This window comes from Trichechus manatus, unplaced genomic scaffold (assembly GCF_000243295.1).
Source record: "Trichechus manatus latirostris isolate Lorelei unplaced genomic scaffold, TriManLat1.0 scaffold00061, whole genome shotgun sequence".
NCBI lineage: Eukaryota > Metazoa > Chordata > Mammalia > Sirenia > Trichechidae > Trichechus > Trichechus manatus.
In genome coordinates, this window is record NW_004443997.1 from 4,013,066 (window position 1) to 4,036,916 (window position 23,851).

At 44.8% G+C, this 23,851-nt stretch overlaps 1 protein-coding gene across 1 annotated transcript in view; it reads right to left on the reverse strand.

Annotated features, from left to right (window-relative positions):
* The window catches only part of USP30 (ubiquitin specific peptidase 30), a 34,102-nt gene extending 10,254 nt beyond the window's left edge, over nucleotides 1-23,848 (reverse strand). The window contains exons 1-7 of the mRNA XM_004378992.3: nucleotides 23,766-23,848; nucleotides 19,120-19,229; nucleotides 17,546-17,728; nucleotides 8,937-9,040; nucleotides 3,710-3,808; nucleotides 3,064-3,109; nucleotides 1,511-1,605 (exon numbers count right to left, since the gene is read on the reverse strand). Coding sequence (XP_004379049.1) covers nucleotides 1,511-1,605; nucleotides 3,064-3,109; nucleotides 3,710-3,808; nucleotides 8,937-9,040; nucleotides 17,546-17,728; nucleotides 19,120-19,229; nucleotides 23,766-23,848 — 720 coding nt within the window. The remainder of the gene's footprint in view (nucleotides 1-1,510; nucleotides 1,606-3,063; nucleotides 3,110-3,709; nucleotides 3,809-8,936; nucleotides 9,041-17,545; nucleotides 17,729-19,119; nucleotides 19,230-23,765) is intronic.
* Nucleotides 23,849-23,851: the final 3 nt, after the last annotated feature.

Here is a 23,851-nt window from a genome sequence, read left to right on the forward strand (position 1 = left end):
TGGAAAATTTCTAGATTCTTTATTTTGGGAACTTGCTGAAGCTATCATGGATTGCCTCTTGATGTGATTTGATATTGACTGTTGTCTCCGAGCCATTAATGAGTTATTATGTTTGCTTAATGTGTCCTAGCTTCTTGTTTTGTTTTGATATGCCCAAACAGGCTGCTCTTATGAGCTAGTTTGATTATTGGCACCTTGGAAGCTGTAATGTCCTGTCGCCTGGTGGTTAGATCTGTTACTAGGTATGTGAGCTCAGAAGTCAGCCCACTCCTCCTGTATAGATTCAGCTCAGGTATCCAGGTAGATAGCCACCAATGTGTGGTGTAGGCGCTCACTTACAGTCCTAGACAGGCATGGGTAATTGGTGTAGGCACAGGCATGTGGCTGCAGCAGTGGGACACACTCTAAGCAAGGCAGGGGGCTGATGGCCACCCCCAAGTGTCCAGGAGGAAGGCATGTCCCTGTTCCCTAGAGCTCGTAGGTAGATGGGTTTTGCAGCCAGACTAGGAGCACCTAATGCTCTTGGCTCTAAGGACTGGGGGGCACCTCTTACTCATGGGCCTCTATCGCAGGTGGCTATGCAGCATGGGTGGAGTCACCAGTCCTCAGGCCCCTGATGTGGGTAGGTGCTTAATGCGCAGAGCAGTGTCAAATGTCAAGACCTGCCACTTCACAGCTGAAACAGTTGAAGTTAGATTTCTGGTATATACCCTGTTGTACTGCAGTAATGAGGGCCTACGCTGCTGAGATGGGCCCACACAAGTCTCTGCAGGCGGAAAGGCACTCAAAGTCCGTAGATCCCTTATGCCTGTGCCTAGGCAAAGGAGCTGTGCCTACCCGGGGTTCCTGGCTTAGGGGAGCCAACAGTTTATTTTTCCAGTTTGTTGATTTGTTCACTCTCCAAGGCAGGGAGAATGGCTCCAGGCACGTGACAGATCCTACTTCCGGCCCAGGGGACTTGGCAATTGCTGAAGCTAGTCCGGGACCCAGTGTAGAGCAGGGAGTGGGGAGGTAAATGGGAGAGAGGTTTTTCCCTAAGGGGGTTGTTTTTGATCCTCGCGGTAGGCTGTATGCAAGTACTTATCTTTTGCCAACAAGGGCTGCTTCTCACTGGTTCTGGGCGGCCACGCAGACTCTCTGGTGCTGGGTCTCTCCCAGTGTAGAAAATGTGCCTCCAGAGCATGGCTGCTTGCCTGCCTCACCGCTCACCCACGAGCTGCTCAGGCCTGAAGGGCTCAGGCTCTTGCTGGGTCAGGTCTGGGTCAGGTCCTCACTGTTTCCCAACTGTCTCTCCCTTCCCCTGCCACTCTGTCCAGTTCCTCAACTCTGCCTTTGATGTTCAGGGCTCCCAGACTACCATATATAATCAAATCACTTGTTTTTTTGGGTCTTTGTTGTAAGAGGCTCCACTGGAAGCATCTGACTACTCCACCATCTTGGCCCCACCTCTCCTCATGAATCTTAACTTAAAACCTTACCAGAAAACATCAAGTACTGGGAAGGTACTTACCTGGTGTTCACAGTGTTTGCAGACCATATTACTAGTAAGTCTTCCGTGGAAAGGGTGTTGAGACTTCCAGTGACTGGACGTGGGGTGAGGTGACCCTGGAACACAAACGGTCTTTTGATATGCCACCTTTAGCCCTTTGGAGCCAACCTCAAAATTCACCTTTCTTTAGCCATGTGGTAGAAACTCCCTCGTTAGAAAAAAAGCTTCCTGAAAAGTAAACTGAAATAACTTTTTCCTTATTGACTTCCATCAAAAAAGACATTCCACTCCCTTTATAGGAGAATTATTACAGGTCTTTAAATGTGGTTTCTGTATAATGGGCACGGCCATATTTAAAAATGAAGTTGTGTTTAATAATATCTTCTTACAAACATTTGCTTCAAATGTTTGAGATGTAAAAGAAGCGTAGCACAAGTGAACATCTGATAAAGTGATGTAAACTGCTGAAAGAATCAGAATAAGCATGGTCTGAAAAACTGGGATTTTCTTTGGATGGGGGTTGGTAATATACACAGTGCAGTATGCTGGTTAGAACAGGGGCACCAGAGTCCAGTAGCCCTGGGCTCGGACCTGGCTCTGCTTCTTATTAACTGTGTGACCCAGGGAAGTCACTTAATCTCTGACAGCTTCAGTTTGCTGGAAAGGGGAATAATGACTATTCCATTATACCCAGTATCCTCAACTTCATGGAGTTTTTGTGAGGCTTAAATGAGATATTATACTGCCTGGCAGACAGTATGGTCTCAAAAAAATATTATCAATGTGTGCTTAAGCACTCCGCTGCTAACTGAAAGGTCAGAGGTTCAAACCCAACAGCCGCTCCACAGGAGAAGGATGTGGCAGTCTGCTTCCATAAAGATTTCAGCCTTGGAAACCCTATGGGGCAGTTCTACTCTGTCATATAGGGTCACTATGAGTGGAAAAAGGAGCCCTGGTAGTGCAGCGGTTAAATGCTTGGTTGCTAACCGAAAGTTTGGTGATTCAAACCCACCAGCCAACTCCATAGGAGAAAGATGTGGCAGTCTGCTTCCGTAAAGACTACAGCCTTGAAAACTCTACTCTGCCCTATATTGTGGCTATGAGTTGGATTCGCCTCGACAGCAATGGGTATTATTAATGCACAAAGAAATCAATGCATCAATTTTATTTTTTAAGCTAAAGTCTTAAGAAAACAATGATTTCTTTCTAAGGAGGACTGTGATCCTTTGCAGTAAAAGCTGGCCGGAAAGGGAATATTGAGGACACGACAGATTCGGCCTCTTAAATTCTTCATGGGATCAATTCAAGGAGGTAGAAAGAAAGCCCTTGTTTGAGGTACAAATAACTCTGTTTAAAGGGAACTGAGCCAGGCTAGGGTACGAGGGAACAATTCAAGATGGTTACCCAGGGCATAATTTAAAGCTGTCTCCCAAACACAACCTCCTCTGCAAGTACAGCACGTGTTAAAGCTAGACTGGATGTCACCAGGAAACAAAAAAATAAAAACAAGCAAATGATTGTCATATCTAAAAAGTACGCATCACATGTGTTACATTTCAAAGGAAAACAGCTACCTCTTGTGCGGCAGGTTATCTGTTTGGGGGTGATTTCTGACTGCTGCTGTAGGGGAAAAAAAAGAAAGACTGAGAACCCGACTGCAATTCCTTTATCACCTTCACCCCACCCTTAAACTTACAAGTTTCTGTGCAGATAGCACCACTCAAAAATCAACTTCTTATTAAAAATCCCATGTTTCTAAAGTAGTCTTCATTATCCTCTCTGGCTGGTAACCACGCATACTGCTTCGACAAATGCAGCTGAAACATATTTCCCCTTCTGGAACATCTCTCGCCCTTTGTTTTATCAACTCCCTACGCATTTCTACCGTCTCAGGGAAATGCGGACATGTTTAGTATTCCTATGGCTCCTTGTTCCCCTCGATTAGATGGGGGAAAAAATCATACATTCTTTCTTCTCAGAACCAACACAAATTGCAGCAATGGGTCATTTCAAAGCACCCTGACATCCCTCACCCTGACATCCCAACGTCACCAACCGCAAAGAATGTACCCTAACACCCTCCCCATCCTCACTCCCACTCCTTGTTGTTGTTGAATCCAACTTTTGATTTTAAAGTTGTGCAAAGATTATGCTTGGGTTTCTTGTACTATTAAATATGGACAAACTGCATCAAATCTACTGACAATCTTAAGGGCTTACCTCCAAAGAGTGCACATCAAACAGATGTGTGACCCGGGGCTGCCGGTCTCGCTCATCTTCCAACGACGAGGTAATGACGTGGAAGAGCTCATGAGCATCCTGTCAAAGGGCAGAGCGTTCTTCAGAAAGGGCGGGGCCGGGAGCATCAGGACCTCCCCACGTGAGGACCACCAGGCTAAAGTGGGAGGTGTTGCTCTCTACCATCAGGTCTAAAGAGTACGCATCTTCTGTGCTACATCTCAGTGGAAAATGACCACCTCTTGTGGGCAGGTTATTTGCTTGGCAGTGATTTCTGACTGCTGCTTCAGCTAAAGGGGGCACATTATGCTTTCTACCATTGCAAGGAGGAGGCTTGGTAGTGTCAATGCTAAGCATTCAGCTGCTAACTGAAAGACTGGCAGTTCAAATCCACCCAGCAGTGACTGGATGTGGAATACAAACTGCTGCCTTTATCACCTCACCCGTTCCCTGACAAAAAGGAGCCTTCTTACTTTAAAGCTGCGTTCCCTTTGGAGCCAACCTCAAACCTCCCTTTTCAGCATGTGGTGGAAACCCCCTTTTTTGAAAAAAATGTTCCTGAAAAGTAAACTGAAATAGCTTTCTTCATTGACTTCTATCAAAAAACGTATCTTCTCCTTTGGAGGAAAGATCTGGAGATCTGCTCCTGTAAAGATTCCTTCCCACCTCCACCGAAAAAAAACCAAATGAAGCCACTTCCAAAGTCCACCTTTTAGCCAAAGATTAGACAAGCCTATAAGACGAACAATAACACAGCTGAGGAACGTGCTTCTTAGTTCAATGAAGTATACGAGACCAACTGGGCAACACCTGCCCCAAAACAAAAAGGCGAATGCAGGAAGGGACAGGAAAACCGGATGAACGGACACGGAGAACCCAGGAAGGGAAAAGGGAACGGGGAGAGTGCTGACACTATGCGGGGACTGCAACCAATGTCACAGAACAATTTGTGTATACATTTTTGAATGAAAAACTAATTTGCTGTGAACTTTCACCTAAAACACAATAAAATATAATGGGTTAAAACAAACAAACAAACCTGCTGCCATCGAGTTGACTCCAACTTATAGTGGATTACAGCCTAGAAAACCCTATGGGGCAGTTCTACCGTCACATGGGGTCACTAAGAGACAAAAATTGACTCGATGGTACTTAACACCACCACCACCACCAATGCAAGGCTCAGCTCATTAAACAGAAACAAGTACATCCTAGACGTCTTCACAAATAAAGACCCTCAACTGAGAGGCCCAAGAGGAGGGTGAAGGAAAGAAAGCTGGGGCCAGCTGTCTCTCAGCCTGTTTTAACTTTACTAAGACGGCCCTAACCTCCATCCCCCGACCCAAACAGGACAACTCTTTAAGGATCAATTCAAACCCCCCTCTCCCAAAACGTCAAAAGTCATCCCTCAATCCTCCGGGGCAGACAAGCTCTCCCTCCCCTGAATGCTCCAAGCGCTGATGCTACTCCCTAGTATACTGCAAACCTGACTGCTTTTCAGCGACCAGAGTGGCCATTTTCAAACTTAAATCAGATCAAACCAGGCCCCTGTTCAAAGCCCTCTGATGGCCTTCAACCGCACACAGAACTAACACCAGACTACTGCGATGGCCTCCCAGGCCATATCATCTGCTCCCCGCCACACTCTGAGACCCCTCTCCTCCACTCTACTGGGCCACGCAGGCCTCCGCGCTGTTCTCCAAACACTGCATCCTTACAGCCACAAGGTGCTTGTCTGGCTTCTTCCGTGGTCTGGAACACTGCAACCAGACCTCAAAGCTCAGCTGCAGTCTCCCCTCTCCAGCAGAGACTTCTGTCTAAAGTCGGCGGCTCCCCGTTGGTTCTCTCCTCATCCTCAGCCCCTGGCCCTCGCGCTTCATCACAGGATCCCGTTTTATTTTCTTGTCAGCATGCCTTGAAATGACCTTGCTTATTGTCTGTCTCCACCCCCGCCCCCCGCCAATAAAATGCAAGCTCCATGAGAGCAGGAACCCTGCGAGTTATGTTTGGCGCTGCCACCCTAGTCGGTGCCCTTGACAGGCCCTGCCTATGGCGGCCATCGATAAAGATTCATTGCGTATATAAATGAATCTCCTCCTGGGCTTTGCATTGCAGTTAGCAAGAGTACAGCTGAGATTCAAAGATGATAAGATGAGGCTCTTCTCTTCAGAGGACACACAAGCCAGGGGTAGAGGTGGCAGCTTAGCTATTATCCATCAGCACCAGTGCCACGGCCCTGCTCTGACCAATGAGCTGGGGAGCCGGGGAGGACCCACTCTTCCTGGGAGGCCCAGGAGCCTTCGCTGATAAGGGACAGAAATCCTAAGTCTAGTGGTGACCTTCTCTGTCACAGTCAGCTGTGTAACTACTTGGCCTTGAGAAAAGGAACAGTATTATAGAAGAGGGTGGAGCTTAAGAGTGGGCTTTAGGGCCAGACTAGCTCAAATCCTGGTTCTACCACTTAAGAGGCTGTGTGACTTTGGGCAAGTCACTTCACTTCTCTGAGCCTCAGTGTTCTCGTCTGTAAAACAGGGATAATAACAGTTAACTCCTTAGAGGGTTTGGGGGATTAAATCAGGTAAGTTGTGTAATGCAAGCAATTAACCAATGCATTCCTCCATAGCTCTAGCATCCAGCTTTGGACATGGAAAAGTGGCTGACAGACAGTGAGTCAGCTGTTGATTGACTAGATCATTAATAACAGATGTGGACAAGGCCCCACGCCACATACTCTGAGGCCTTCAAAGAGAGAAAGAGGCCAGCAGACAGACACACTCTTCCCTCCTTGCTGCATGCGCTGCAGCACCATGCGGCTCAGTAACTGTTGTGGGCTGAAGGGGATGGAAATATTCCCACAGAGAGCTAGGACTTAAGTGAGCCCTTGACGAATGGATGGGACTTAGGAAAGTTAGCCGACATCCGTGGGGACTAAATCTCCGTCACTCTTTCAGTTTAGTGAAACATAAAATGCAGCTAAATAGTTCCAGTTACCAGAAGAGGATTAAAAAAATACTTCCTAGATGGAAAAACATTTCAACATACAATGGATTAATCAAGATGTGTAACGACTGCCACTGAGTGGACTCTGACTCACGGCAGCCCCATGTGTGTGTCAGAGTAGAACTGTGCTCTATCGGGTTTTCAATGGCTGGTTTTTTGTAAGTAGATTGCCGGGCCTTTCTTCCGACATGCCTCTGGGTGGACTCGAACCTCCAACCTTTTGGTTAGCAGTCGAGCATGTTAACTGCTTGCACCACCAAGGGATAATCAAGAAGCATAGCATAGATGAAAGCAGAAACAAGACAACTTTAAAAATTGAAGGCAGGAAATAAGGCTACCAGACCTCACTTTTAAGTATTTTTAAAATGCCTCTCGCTTCAGCCTCACAGTTTGGGGCTACCTCTGGCTTTTCTAGTCCAGTTTCTGGAAGGTAGAGGCAGAATAAGCTGACACAAAGCCAGACGGGGCCATCTTGGAAATGTGGCCAGGAGAATGTAACATATGCCACTGGAAGCCAAATATTTTTGTTCCTAGAACTTCACTCAGCCTCTGCCTCAGACTTGAGGTGGTAACAGCGGCCTGGGGAGAAGGAAGGTAGTAAAGTTCCATTCGGGCAGTGAAGGTGTAGTTGTGGAAAAGGGGGCTGGAACAAGGCCCTGGGGTTGCCTTTGACATCTGCTCCTAGTTTGAAGCCACTGTAAGCCAGCCTCTGAAGCACTGATTTTTAAAAAATGAGGATATGGTCCAAAAAGGGTCTTACCTGGACCTCTGAGCCTCCAGGGTGAAGCCACTTGCTACTCTCTAAAGGACCCAGGTATCCCTACCATCCACTGAAGTATAAAGTCGTTCAAGAACTAACATAATCTGTGCCCTTTGGTAGCTGTGGATGTCCTATCCTGTTAACCTTCCATCCAACCCACTGCCACTAAGTCGATTCCGACTCATAGCGACCCTGTAGGACAGAGTAGAACTGCCCCATATGGTTTCCAAAGCTGTAATCTTTATGGAAGCAGATTGCCACATCTTCCTCCCATGGAGCAGCTCGTGGGTTCAAACTGCTGACCTTTTGGTTGGCAGCTGAACATTTCTTTTTTTTATTGTTGTAGTTTAAGTGAAAGTTTACAATTCAAGTTAGTCTCTCATACAAAAATTTATACATACGTTATGTGGCCCTAATTGTTCTCCCCATACTGTGACAGCACACTCCTCCTTTCCACCCCTGATTTCCTGTGTCCATTCAACCAGCTCCTGACCCTCTCTGCCTTCTCATCTCACCTCCAGACAGAAGCTGCCCATTTAGTCTCATGTATCTACTTGAGCTAAGGAGCACTCTCTTCACAAGTATCATTTTATGTCCCACAGTCCAGTCCAATCTCTGTCAGAAGAGTTGGCCTCGGGAACTGTTTTAGTTCTGGACTGATGGAGAGTCCGGGGGGCCATGCTTTCTGGGGTTCCTCCAATCTCAGTCAGCCCATTAAGTCTGGTCTTTTTACTAGAATTTGGGTTCTGCATCCTACCCTTTCCCCACTCCATCAGGGACTCTCTGTTGTGTTCCCTGTCAGGGCGGTGACTGGTGGTAGCTGGGCACCATCCAGTTCTTCTGGTCTCAGGCTGATGAAGTCTCTGGTCTATGTGGCCTTTTCTGTCTCTTGGGCTAATGCTTTCCTTGTGTCTTTGGTGTTCTTCATTCTCCTTTACTCCAGGTGGTTGGGACCAACTGATGCATCTTAGATGGCTGCTTGTGAGCTTTTAAGACCCCAGATGCTGCTCACCAAAGTAGGATGCAGAACATTTTCTTAATAAACTTTGTTATGCCAGTTGACCTAGATGTCCCCTGAAAGCATGATCCCCAGACCCCCGCCCCAGCTACTCTGTCCCTCAAAGTATTTGATTGTATTCAGGAAACTTCTTAGCTTAGTTTAGTCCTGTTGTGGGCAGTCGAACACTTTAACCACTGTGCCACCAGGGCTGCTTAACCATCCATCCATCGGGTGAAAAAGAGCTGCATGTCCCCTCTGATCATGAGAGCAGGAACAAAGTTAGTGCTCTGGGCCCAGAACAACATGGCGATGTAAAACGCCACAGAAGTGTTCATGATGCAGCAATGCAGCTGCTTTTCAACCTTCATTGCAAGCTCACGCCCTCCCCACCCCCAGTCACTAGTGGAAAGCGTCCTCCAAACCAAACCTGTTCAGAATGTTGTGTTCACCTGTTCTTCAAATGAAGAGATCTGCCATCTGTACATTCGTAAGACATCCAACAAGCAGCTTGCATCCAAGACCTCGTCATCAGTAACTTCCTGGCAGGACAAAGCTGGAAACAGTAAAGGTACGACGATTATTAAATTCACCACCATAACAGCGTAACCAGAAAACCTACACGGCACAACATGGCCAAGTTAACTAAAAATGTGTTAAGAATCGTAAAATTCACCTTGTAATTACATTTCTTTTGTCATTCTTCTTTGTAGCCTTACCCAGTCAATGCCTAAGAAACTCAGAAACCACTATTAGGCACTTGATGTTGGTTGAATGAATGTTATTTAGGCTGTAGTATTTAAATGAAGTAACTGATTTTCTGATATCTGAACATATATCATCAATATAAATTTATTGTTGCAAGATTCTTATGGAGTAAAATTATTTTAAACCACAACTCTCGGGTTGGGAGGATCCTTAAACATTCATCTAGTCTAACCTCACATTCAGTGCTTAGCTCATCTGCACAGTATTTTTTCCATGGTCATAAAGCTTGTATTTGTTCGCATTCTTGTTTCTGGTTATCACAGCAAAGCATCAAGCTACATGTGGTGGCCTGAGAGGGTCTGCTGAGTGGTTTAGTTTTCAACTGTAAGTAGAATCAAGTCAAATAGGCAAAAATACAAGTTCGATGGGCTTAGGGATTTATATGATAAGTATCTAGACCAGGGGTCGGCAAACCAGTTCTGTAAAGGGTGAGGTAGGAAATATTTTAGGCTTTCTGGGCTATGTATCCTCTGTTGCAATTATCCATCTCCGCTGTTGCAGTGCAAAAGCAGCCATAGGCAATACTTAAATGAATGGGTGTGGCTGTGTTCCAATAAAACTTTACTGGCAAAACAGGCAGTGGGCCGGATTTGGCCTGTGGGCCAAAGTTTGCTGACTCCTGATCTGGACCATCCCACTTCCCATAGGGTATTACAATGGACCAGTACCACTAGTGTAGGAGATAAAAATATAGGGGATGCCATCTTGTTCAGTTTCTAGGAGCTCCATGACTCACAAGGTAAACTAGGCCACGCTGTTTCTTTTCTTTTATTTGCAGTCCGTGGACTTGAGAGATTCCTTTAAATGGTTCAGGCTTTGACTCTGGAGATTCCGAACACCGATCCTCCACCCCCACCCCAGTCTGAGCCTAGTCAGTAACTCTGGATCCTGACTGTGGAGAAGCAACCAAAGTCCTGCGGCTCACCTTAACACTGTGTATACACACTGCGATCTGACCTTTAACCCCAGGACAAAGGGTGCAGAGCTGGGAAAGGGATTGTATCTTCCTTCTTCCTCTCACATTCCTTGTGTTACCTCTTTCCCTTCCAAGAACAATCTGAATGCTCCCTTTAACCCAATTTTGCCTAAAATGCTGGGGGGGGGGCAATTTGGCAAAGTCTACTAATATTTTCATATCCTACTGTCTTAGGCTGAGTTCTCTAGAGAAACAAAACCAGTAAAGTGTATAAATACATATATATACACACAGATTTATATCAAGGAAATGGCTCACGCAATTGTAGAGACTGGAAAGTCCCAAGTCCATGGGTCAGGCTGGAGGTTTTTCCTGACTCATGTAGCTGCAGGGGCTGGTGAACCCAAGATCAGCAAGCCAGACAGCAGGCCTCTGGCTCACAGGCTGTTGTGAGCAAATCCCAAGATCAGCAGGTAAGCTGATAGCTCAAGTCCCAAGAACCAGAGGTCAGATGAAGAGGAGCCAGCTACAGGATCCAGAGTGAGCAAGGGCCAGTGAACTTTGCCAGAAAGTCCACCTATATTGGATGCAAGCCACACCCCCAAGGAAACTCCCTTTCAACTGACTGGCCGCTCATAACAGATCTCATCATGGAGGTGATTACATTATATCAGATCTCATTATGGAGGTGATTACATCATTGCATAGCTGCCAAACTACATTACAACTGTCAAACTACTGAGAATCATGACCCAGCCAAGCTGACATACAACTTTAATGATGACAGTCTACCCCTTGTCAACTTGGCACCTGTACACATTTCTAAATAAAGACAATTATAAAGTCATACTTGTGCCTAACATGATATGACTAAAATGTGTATAACCGAAAATGTGAAAATGCACTAACCCTGTTTACATCTTTTATTTTATAAGTGAGGAAAACAAAAATATTTGATGCAGGCATACAAGTAAGAAATACTTGTAACAATTACAGTCCTTGTTTCTGCAACTGGTCATGTGGTTGTAGCTGGTATTTAGAACTACCTTCTTCCACCACCCATTCCGTATTCCCTTTACCCTCAGCAAGCACCTCAGCTAATTGTGGTTCTTTGCCTGGTGGGGTGACCCAAATCCTCATTTGTAAAGTGTCTAGGCCATTAGTAGTCATGTTGGAATTGGGTTCCTCTTGGTAATCAGGATCAATCACACCAGCCAATACAGTAACCCTCTTCTTTGCCTGTTGATCCAGAGGCATAAGGAGCCTGAGGTGGCCAGGTAGCATCCTTAACTTCCAGTTCAATGGAATCAGTGTTGTGTCTCCTGGTGGGGGCATTCCTGCCTTTGGAACTAAGACCTCTAGACCCACAGAGCGTAAGGTCGTGGAGACAGGAAGCAAAAAATTTTGTGAGTGGGTCACAAGGGGTGATAGTGTGTCTTAGTTATCTAGTGCTGTTGTAACAGAAGTACCCCAGGTGGATGGCCTTATCAAACAGAGGTTTACTCTCTTACAGTCTAGTAGGCTAGAAGTCCAAATTCAGGGTGCAGCTCCAGGGGAAGGCTTTCTTTCTGTCGGATCTATAGTAAAGTCCTTGTCATCAATCTTCCCTTGGTCTAGGAGCTTCTCCACACAGGAATCCCAGGCCCAAAGGGCGTGCTCTGCTCCCGAGGCTGCTTTCTTGGTGGTATGAGGTCCCCTTGTCTCTCTGTTCACTTCTCTCTTTTATATCTTAAAACAGATTGGCTTAAGACACAACCTAATCTTGTAGATTCAGTCCTGCCTCATGAATATAACTGCTGCTCATCCTATATCATTAACATCATAGAGGTAGGATTTACAACACATAAGCAAATTATATTAGATGACAAAATGGTAGACAATCACACAATACTGGGAATCGTGGACTAACCAAGTTGACAGATATTTTTGGAGGACACAATTTAATCCGGAACACAGTGAGTGGTGCCACTCCCATTTCTACCCCTTGACTCCTGGACCCATGGGTCCTGGCTATGGATGCTGGTTTAGAGTATATAAAGCCTCTTGGAGAACACTGCCCTGACCCTGCAAGGTATCACCACCTAGCTGGCACCATAATTATGTCTTTAGAAGGCCTTTCCATTGTTCTATCTAGCTAGCTGCTTCAGGATGATGGGGAATATGGTAAGACCAGTGAATTCTATGAGCATGGGCCCACTGCCACACTGCATTTGCTGCAAAGTGAGCCCCTCAATCCCAGGCAATGCTGTATGGGATACAATGACGGTGGATAAAGCATCCTATTAAGTCCATGGATGGTATTTTTGGCAGAAGTACTGCATGCAGGGAAGGCAAATCCATACCCAGAGTAAGTGTCTATTCCAGTATTCCAGTAAAAACAAAACACTGCCCTTTCCATGATGGAAGTGGTCCAATGTAATTAACCTGCTACCAGGTTGCCAGCTGATCACCTTGAGGAATGGTGCCATATTAGGGACTCAGTGCTGGTCTCTGCTGCTGGCAGATTGGGCACTCAGCAGTGGCTGTAGCCAAGGCAGCCTTGGTGCGTGGAAGTCCACGTTGCTGAGACCATGCATAACCTCTATCCCTACCATCATGGCCACTTTGTTCATGAGCCCATTGGGCAATGACAGGAGTGGCTAGGGAAAGAGAATGACTGATTTCCACAGAATGCATCATCCTATCAACTTGACTGTTAAAATCCTCCTCCGCTGAGGTCACCCTTCGGTTAGTATTCACATGAGACACAAGTATCTTCACTTCTTTGGCCCATTCAGAGAGGTCTATCCACATACCTCTTTCTCATCTTCCTTGTCATCAATTTTCCAATCATTTTCCTTCCAAGTCCCTGACCATCCAACCAAACCACTGGCCACAGCCTATGAATCAGTATACAATCGCACATATGGCCATTTCTCCTTCCAAGAAAAGTGAACAACCAGGCGCGCTGCTGGAAGTTCTGCCCATTGGGAGGATTTCCCTTCACCACTGTCCTTCAGGGAGGTCCCAGAAAGGGGCTGCAGTGCTGCCACTGTCCACTTTCGAGTGCCTACATATCGCACAGAACCATCCACCATCTGTAAACCAGGCACGAGTTTTTCTCTTCCTCAGTCAACTGATCATAAGGAACTCCCCATGAGGCGGTAAGTGCAGACTGGGAGAGGGTAGATAATGTGACAGGAGTGGAGACCATGAGCATTTGGGCCTCTTCCTCATGCAACTTACTTGTGCCTTCAGGTCCTGCTCGGGCCTGATCTCATATATACTACTTCCATTTAATGATGGAGTGCTGCTATGCACGCCCAACTTTATGACTCTGTGGGTCAGACAACACCCAGTTCATGACTGGCAGCTCAGTCCGCATAGTGACTTGGTGTCCCATGGTTAAGCATTCAGTCTCTACTAAGGCCCAGTAACAAGCTAAAAGCTGTTTCTCAAAAGGATAGTAAGTTATCTGCAGAGGATGGCAGGGCTTTGGTCCAAAATTCTAAGGGTCTGTGCTGTGATTCACCAATACAGGCCTGCCAAAGACTCCAAACAGCATCTCTATCTGTCACTGACATTTCAAGCATCATTCGATCAGCCGGATCATATGGCTCAAGTGGCAGAGTGGCTTGCACGGCAGCCTGAACCTGTTCCAGAGCCTTCTCTTGTTCTGGGTTCTCTAGAGAAGCAAAACCTGTGAAGCGTATAAATATATATATATATAGAGAGAGAGAGACAGAGACAGAGAGAGACTTGTTTCAAAGAAATGGTTCATGTTGTTGAGGCTGGAAAAGTCCCAAGTCTGTAAGTTAGGCTGGAGGCTTTTCCTGACTCACGTAGCCACAGGGCTGGTGAACCCAAGATTGGCAGCTCAGACAGCAGGCCTCTGGCTCACAAGTTGTGGAGGCTGACAAATCCTAAGGTCGGCAGGTAAACTGCTAGCTCAAGTCTCAAGAAAGGAGGTCAGAAGAACAGGAGCCAGCTGCAGGATCTAGAGTGAGCGAAAGCCAACAAACTTTGCCAGAAAGTCCACCTATATTGGATGTATGTCACATCCCCAAGGAAACTTCTTTAACTGATTGGCTGTTCATAACAGATCTCATTATGGGGGTGATTACATTATTACATAGTTACCAACCGTCAAACCATTGAGAATCATGGCCCAGCCGAGCTGACACGCAACTTGAACCATGACACCTACAATCCAGCAATTTTTCTCAGGATCTATCCTACAGAACAAATATTGGTGGTTCAGTGGTAGAATTCTTGCCTTCCATGCGGGAGACTCAGGTTCAATTCCTGGCCAATGCACTTCATGTGCCACTACCCATCTGTGAGTGGCTGACTGCATGTTGCTATGATGCTGAACAGTTTTCAGTGGAACTTCCAGACAAAGGCAGACTAGGAAGAAAGGCCTGGCAATCTACTTGTAAAAAGCAGCCAATGAAAATCCTATGGATCACAATGGTCTGATCCACAACTGATCATGGGGACAGTGCAGGACTGGGCAGCATTTCATTCTGTTGTGCACTGAGTTGCCATGAGTCGGGGGGCTGATATGGCAGCTAACAATACCCTAGAGAAACAGGTACACATGTGCATGAGGTGGCATGTACAAGGTTGCTCACTGTCCCTGTTTATCATGACGAGAAACTAAGAGCAAACAGCTAAACAAACTGTGGTATCTATTATGGATTCCATGCAACTATAAAATGAATGAGATCGAGCTCCATGTACGGAATGGACATTTCTTTAATGCATATTATGTTATCTGGTTATGAGAAAACACAAAATAATACTATATAATTTCCAGGTGGCACAGTGACTAAGAGGTCGGCTGCTAACCAAAAGGTCAGCAGCTCGAATCCACCAGCCGCTTCTTGGAAACCCTATGGGGCAGTTCTACCCTGTCCTATAGGGTTGCTAGGAGTCGGAATTGACTTGATGGCAATAGGTTTGGTTTTTGGTTATGGGTACACAGAAACGTATTTATTTAATTTTTAAAAACAATTTTTTTATTGTACTTTAGATGAAGGTTTACAGAACAAATAGTTTCTCATTAAACAGTATACATAGTTTTATGACATTGGTTAACAACCCCATAACATGTCAACACTCTCCCTTCTTGACCCTGGGTTCCCTATTACCAGCAGAAATGTATTTAAATGCACAGAAAACAGTCTGGAAGGATACACTCAGATCTTACTTTTGGGAAGGAAGGACAGGAACAGGATTGGGGAAGTGATAAAGGGGACTTTAGCCTTATCTGCAATGTTCGAAGTTTTTACAAGGAGAATGTATTCGTGTATTACTTGTGTCATTAAAAATGACTTCTAAAAGAAGACCAAAATAAAAGACACTGAACAAAGTTTATTAGTAGTTTCCAAGGGCTGGAGGGAGGAGGGAAGGGGGAGTCACTGTTTAGGAAGTACTGAGCTTCTATCTACGGTGCCGGAAAATCTGGCAATGCATACTGGTGATGGTTCAACAACACCATTAATGTAATTTGTGTCACTGAACTGTGAAAAATGCTAAACTGACAAATGTTGTGTTATATATATATTTTTACAACAATTAAAAAAGTTACTAACAAGGTTAAAAAAAAAAAAAAAAAAAAAAAAAGGACACTGAGGAGCAGAAGCAGAGAAGAGAGCATATATTTAAGTGTGGCTGGCCAGGATGGTCCTGTTCCCAGCCCTGGGTCACACATGTGAGAAGTAAGACGGAAGGGATGTGGTCACGGCTCAGACAACAACTAAGCCTGATTCAGAACACCTTAGGCTGACATTTCAGCTCTTCACAGTCTTTGGAATGCTATACTTTTCTCCACAGGATAGTAAAAGAAATTATCCTCACATCGCCTCTTAAACAGAAGAACAGTACTTGCTTCATAAAGATTTCTTGGGTCGAGCAGAGATCCTATGGGAACATACCTCAGTGAAGTAATTATTTAGCGGGGTTTTTTTAATTCTTTTTTTTTTTTTTCTGTGAGAGTAATACATGCTTATTGTTGAAAGTTTTACAAGTTCAGAAAAGTATTGTTTTGAGCAACCCCAAACTGCCACTGCTAATATTTTGGCTTTTTTTCTCTCTAGCCTTTTATGTTTGGAAGTTCTGGTCATGAAGTCAAATTATATATTTTGTATCCTGTGCTTTTTAACGTAATATAGCCTATGCCCTTTTCCAAATTTAAAAAACACTTCATGAACATGATTCTTAATGGCTATGTAGTATTGTTATTTCATTAAAAAAAAAGAAGAAACATTATGTAATTTCTTAATTTATGAAGAAATTTATGCTTAACCATTCTACTGTAAGACAACTACATTCCTTTTTTTCTCCTTATAACTAGGTGTTGGAGATATTTGTGCATTTATTAGGATTTCCCAAATTGTGTTCTGTGAAATGTCTTCCAGATGTTAACAGTTATTACAAAACCAAAAAGACCAATCTACAGTCAAAACAGCTTAAAAATAAAGTTGGGTTCACTTGGTGTGTGTTCTGCCATGTGTGTTCTCAACAACAACAAAAAATAAAATAAATTATAATAAATAATCAAGTTAGATAAGTGACTTCTTAAAACCCTTACCAAACCAATATACAGTGTGATTCTCCAAGCTGGGGACAGTGGTCGGCCATTCCCGAACTTGTTTTTAGAACTTCATTTTCCAGGCTGGTGTCACAGTCCACATTTCTGACTATTTCCATAGATATAATATATAATGACCATTTTGCAAGCTACTGCTGTGTAGCCAGGATTGTGGATTTGTTTTTTAATCTTGCCTAACAGGTAAAACATGGTACCTCCAAAACCAAACCAAACCTGTTGCCATAGAGTCGATTCTGACTCATAGCGACCCTATAGGACAGAGTAGAACCGCCCCATAGAGTTTCCAAGGAGCGGCTGGTGAATTCGAACTGCCGGATTTTGGTTAGCTGCCAAGCTCTTAACCACTGTGCCACCAGGGCTCCCATGATACCTCACTATTGTTTAATTGATATTTCTTTGATGATGATCATGTTGAGCATTTGAGTGTTTGTTAGCAATTTGTATTACTTCTTTTGTGAAATTACCTTACTTCCTAGACTAAGATGCATTTTTTTTTCTTTAGTGTTTTTGAAATAAGAGTTCTTGCAATCAAAGTGTTTATGTGGCAGTCAGGTTTTTTCCTTTCCTAAAAAGCTATTATTGAAACTAGTAACTTTTAAAAATAATGGTTACATCTTTGATTTAAACAAACAAACAAAACCTGTTTGTATCTACTGGCTCCTCCTGTTTTTGTCTATAAGATCTATATGATCTTTTTTGACATTAAGGCTGTTAACCCTTTGCCTGCCATCTGGGCTTCTCTGAAAATACACACAATCCCCTTTAAATTCCCAACTCGATACCTTTCAGGAGGTGCAGCAGTGTTAAGGATAAATACTGGTGTGGGGAGGGCTCCTTCTGATCCCGGGTGTACTGGCTTGTAAACTCTTCCAGCCACTTGATGAAAGCAGGGCAGGCAGACAAGCCTTGCAGCAGGGAGTTCATGAAGCATGTGTTCCCTAAGTTGACAAGGCCAGGAACAAGCCCTAAAAAAGCAAAGCGAGGGGAAGAAGAGAAAAGCACATTATACTGGGCCAGCTCTCTTCAGAAACCACAGTTGTGCAAGGTGGCCTTGAATTTGGACTTCTAATCTAAGAGGGTCTTTTAATCCAGAGATCTGGGGACAAGGGCTCAGCCCATGCCGAGGCCTAGCCCTAGTACTGCCTCCTTGAGGAGACTGCATGCAACAGAAGGGTCTCCATCCTATGTTACTTTTTAAACCCATGGCAGTGTCTGGCACAGCCTGGTTCATGTTCAGTGTACAAAGACACTTAGTAACCATCTCCCCTCTCTCTTCATTCTCTCTTGCTCTTGCTCTCTCTCTCTACTTGAATAAGAAAGCAGTAGCTCTCAGAACAGAAGAAAACAATTGTTCTGTTGTCACTCCCCCAGAACAATAACTTTGTTTTTATCTTAACAATGAGTGGGAAAGATACCACTATACATAACAATTCTCATCAGTCTTTCTGCAAGGGGATCAGCAAAATCGACATACTTCCCGATTCTGCTGAAATTTTTTTAAACACCTTTTTATTATGAGAGTTCTCAAAAACATGCACAAAAGAAGAGAATTACATAAAAAATCCAACTGTAACCATCCCTAGATTTAACGATGATCAACATTTTACCACATTTGCTTCTCTATCCCTTCTTTCTTTCTTTTCTGGCTGAATTTTAATCAACGTAAGTACAGCAACATTTATTTCAAAGAGGAGCATTTTTTAAAACAAGGAAACAGAATTTTTGATTAATGAAGACATGCACTTGAAACTTTTACTAGTGACTAGCAGCTAGCCAGGGAGCCCTGGTGGAGCAATGGTTAAGAGCTCCGGTGCTAACTGAAAGGTTGGTGGTTCAAACCCACCCAGTGGCTCTGAGAGAGAAAGACCCGGGGATCTGCTTCCATAAAGATTACAGCGTAGAAAACCCCCATGGGGCAGTTCTACTGTGTCACATGGGGTCGATATGAGTTGAAAATCAACTTGACAGCACACAACAAAAACAAGCAGCTAGCCGGCAAAACCACAAATGCATCACATAATTATTAAGTTGTACTAACGAAAAATATAACTGCCATCCTGAAGAGAACACTTAATTAAACCACTTGAAATTCTTTATTACAGAGCATGCTCGAAACTCAAGTTGTGAGCGGAGTGAGCATATAAATCTTTTTACTGCAGGGTGTAAAATAATGGGTCATTAAAATTAACTTCTGGTTAAAAGAAAGTACTGTTTCAAAAACAGAGATCCTTGGTTTAAAGACACAAGAGAACAAAAAATGAACTGCTCCCTGTTTTTTGTATTGTTTTTGGATCAGGTGCTAATAGGGGGTTGGGTCCAACCTACAGAAGACGATGTAATGGCCTCATTCTCTTACCTTTTCTACGTTTCTTTCTTTCTGTAATGGGACCCCAAATAACATATATTCCTGCTGCAAGTGCAGCAGCAATACCACCGACAACTCCCCAGTTCTTCATGACTTTGTATCTAAAAAAGAAAGTAAGTTTACTGTCTTCCCCCAACACAAGGAGGTTAAGCACTCAGCTGCTAACCAAAAGGTCAGTGGTTCTGACCCACCAGCCGCTCCGTGGGAGAAAGATGTGGCAGTCTGCTTCTGTAAAGATTATAGCCTTTGAAACCCTACGGGCAGTTCTACTCTGTCCTACAGGGTCACTATGAGTCAGAATCGACTTGACAGCACACAACTCCAACCATCTTTAAGGAAGGTGCTGCTGAGTGGGTTTGAACCACCAACCTTTAGATTCACAGTTGAGCGTAAACTGTTTGTGCCACTCAGGCACTATATATATATACACACACAGGTACACGGTAATAACATTTAGTCAAAATAACCCACCACTCACCGAATACCTAACTTTCAAGTTTCAGTAATAATAAGTAATAGGATTGTGTCTTGAAAATCAGCATGTTTAGACATTACAATTGAAAACCTAAGTCAGAGCACAACCTTCCGACAGCTCCATCTCACTCAGAGGAAAAGCCTCTCCACTGCTCCAACCTCACTGGTCACCACAACAAACACGCTCTTGCCCCAGGGCCTTTGCACTGGCCGCTCCTCTGGTTGGAATGCTCTTCCCCCAGATCTTTGCTTGACTCACTCCCTCACCTCCTTTACTTCTCAAGGAGGCCTACCTTGAACACAAGAAGCCCTGGTGGAGCAATGGTTAAGGGCTTGGCTGCTAACCGAAAGTTCCACAGTTTGAACCCACCAGCGACTCTGCAGGAGAAAGACCTGGTGATCTGTTCCGGTAAAGATCACAGCCTAGCAAACTCTATGGGGCAGTCCTATAGGGTCACTATGAGTCAGAACCAACTCGACGGCACACAACAACAACCCTGAGCACACTATTTGAACCTGCACTCCTGGTTCCTTCTACCTGCGTCTACTTTTCCCTTTTACCAGAGCACTTACCACCTTCTAACATAAAATTCACTTATTCACTATGTTTGTTGTCTCTCTCCCTCAACTAGAAGGTAAAGTCCCCAAAGGCAGGGAACTTTGTTTTACTCACTGACATATCCTCAGTGTCTAGACTGTCCCTGGCTCATAGTAGGTTCTCACTAATATTTACTGAATGATTGAATATTTGGCAAAGGATAGAGAAATAGATTTCCCTTTTAGAATATTAAATGGGCAGGGGCCCACAAAATAGTATAAAAGATATTCTAAATATTTATAAAATCAAACACTTCTTAATTTCAGGCTTGACTTGGACACTGAAGTTATTCTTTTACTACAAATTAAGACATTTCGCCAGCAATTTAAAACACTTCTTATACAAAGTTATGTATTTCCACCTAACAAGGTAAATCATATATGTGTCTATTCATGTGTAACATACATTCTGTATAATGTCTGGTATATATGTATACTTGCGTGTGATAATCTTACCCAATGTTTAGATAATTTGAATCTTGTATTGATCTCAGTTCAGTACACATTAACTCAGTGAACAGTTACTGGCGCTAATAGTGACTCGGTCTTACAACAACCAGCATTTTCCTAGTGTTGTGGCTCAGAAATGAATTTCAAAGCTTTCTTCTTCCAAGACAGCCAACAGAATGTACACAGAGCTTGGTTAAGAAAGCGGAATAACATTAATCTGGTTCAAATCCTGGCTTTGCTACTTCCTAGGACATCATTTCACCTTCTAAACCATGGCTTCATCATCTATACAATGAAGACAATCGTGAGCCCTACCTCACAGGGTTGTTGTGAGGACTCAGTAAGTATTAATGCATCGGCTAGAAGTCCCTGGGTGGCACAAACGGTTAAGTGCACAACTAGTAGCTGAAAGGTTGGTGGTTCGAACCCATCCAGAGGTGCCTTGGAAGACAGGCCTGGCAATCTGCTTCCAAAAGGTCACAGCCTTGAAAACCCTATGGGACACTGTTCTACTCTGCACACGTGGGGTCGCTATGAGTCAGAATCAACTCAATGGCACCTAACAACAACAATGCAAAGGGCATACAGTAAGAGCTTAATAAACGTTAGCCACTACTATTAAGTATTACACCCACTCCTCACTTACAGCTATCTCGTTATCCAACATTTCGCATTTACAACAGTAAAAAAATCTACTCTCCAACTACTTTGTGCATTAACAACATATGTCTGGTAGTAACAAACACCGAGGTGCAAGGAGAGAGTAACACTGGCTGTGATGGTTAAGGTTATGTGTCAACTTGGCTGGGCCACGATTCTCAGAGGTTTGGCAGTTATGTAATGATGTAATTTGGCAACTATGTAATGATGTAGTCATCCTCCATTTCGTGATCTCATGTGGTCATCCTCCATTTTCACATAATGCCAATTTTTGCATAACAACCTGGTCTTTGGAACCTAACCATGTCGATAAGTGAGGAGTGGGTGTATAATCTCAGAAGCTTCTTAATGCATCACCCTGCTGACTTTTACATTCACAAGAGTGCCCAGAAAGTTTAAAAAGGACTATCATAGAAATGCTAAAGCTCTTTACAATTGTTCTTCATATCCCTTAATCAAGCACTAATATTTTAGTGCATAAAGTCCCTGGGTGGCACAAATGGTTTGTGCTCAGCTATTAAACAAAAGGTTGGCAGTTCAAATCTACCCAATGGTGCTGTGGAAGAAAGGCCTGGTGATCTACTTTTGTAAGATAACAGCCATTGAAAACCACAGGGCGTGTAGTTCTATTCTGACATACACGAGGTCACCATGAGTCAGAATCAACTAGACGGCATTGGGTTTGTTTTTTTTATTTTTACTGTATGCTAGACACCGTGGTAATCTCATCTCATTCTCAAAACAACCTCACAGAGGTAGGTTCTATTTTCATCCCCATTTTTATGGATGAGGATACAAAGAGATGTGGTCACCTGGTCAAAGTGAGTATGGCGGCCAGAATGTGAACCCATCCCTGATGGGCTCCCAAGTCTGTGCTTAAAATCACAATGCTTGTGAAGGGAAATGAAGGACAGAGCAACAAAGGGATGGCACAGAGGGTTTGCCCTAAGTCTCTGGGTGGTACAAACGGTTAACATGCTTGGCTGCTAACAGAAAGACTGGAGGTTCAAGTCCACCAGGAGGTGCCTCAGAAAAAAGACTCGGCAATCTATTTCTGAAAACTCAGCCATTGAAAACCCTATGAAGCATAGTTCTACTCTGACACACATGGGGTCACCCTGAGTCAGAATTGACTCAATGCCAAATGGTAACTGGCGGTTAGCGGGGCATGCACTGAAAAACCAGCGCAAGTGACAGACTTTGGAAACTCCACTCCTCTGCAAAATGACAAGTCAAGGAGGGTAGTGGGGCCTGGATGTGAGATGTAGCTTCTCCTTCCAGCTCTGCTATCAGTTCAGCAGTGGGACCACAGGCAAGTCTGTCTCATGGCCCATTTCCCAGCTATGGAATGGGGGCACAGAACAGGATAGCCATTGAGGGCTTGCTTCCAGCCCTGGGATAATAGCTCTTTAAAACTGCTCCAGTTCGAGAGGACGGAAGCTGATCTGAGGAACAGGTTTCAGTCAAATAGGGTCAGTACTGGGCGGTAGTGCTCAGCTCTGAAGCCTGGAGCACATGAGAGGGTGGATAAGAAGAGGAGACGGAAGCTCTGGCAGGGTTGGGAGATCCTGATAAAACTGGGGACCCAGACTAGGGGGGCCTGGCAGGAATAGGGGATCTTAACAGGACTGGGGCAGCCTTAACAGGTTAAGGAGGCCAGATTGGTTTAGGAATCCTTGCGAGTAGAGGGAGTCACTAATAAGATCATGAGCCCAGACCAAAATTGAGGTTCCCTGACAGAACTGAGTTCTGACAAGAGGTTCTGATGAGGGAGGGGGGCAGCTATGGGCATTTAAGGATTGAGGAAACCCTGGCAGAATTAAAGAGCCTGATAATACCAGGAGACCCCGGCAAGGTAGAAAGATTGGGAAAGTCCTGGACAGATTCTGGGGCCCTGGCAGGAACACGGGGTCCTGATAAGACTGGCGAGCCTTAGCAGGCTCAGGGGCACAAACAGGACTGTGGGAGTTTTGGAAGGATTGGAGAGCCTGGAAAGAGTGGGGGATCCTGGCAGGTCCAGGTACCCGCATGATTAGTGGGCCCAGGATGAAGTATTTCTAGAAAGACTGGGGGGCCGTGGTAGGCCTGGGAGGCACTAAGAGGAAGGTACATTGACAGAATTCGGTGCCTTAACAAGATTGGGGAGACTTAGCAAACCTGGGCACAGTGACAGGACTGGGGGGCACTGGCAGGCCGGGGAACGTACTGACAAAATGGGGGGCGCTAACAGAATTGGAGCGTGCAGACAGAACTGTTGCCGAAAGGACTAGAAGCCCTGAGAGGCCCGTCGCCCTTCCCGCCCCAGGGCTTGGGCCTCCAACCCTCCAGTTGGTGGAAGCTTCCGAGTGACCACTCCGGACCCGGAAACCCCGACTAAGGCGTGAAAAGGCCGCCTCCGACCAGGTCAGGGGATCCCAGCCAGGCACTCTCCGGCCGCCCCGCCCCTCAAAGCTCACCTGACCGCCGCCGCGGCCCGCAAAAATCGCTGGATGGCCCTGTCGGCCGCAGTCATCGCCACCTCGGCCCGGGAGCTCAGCATAGC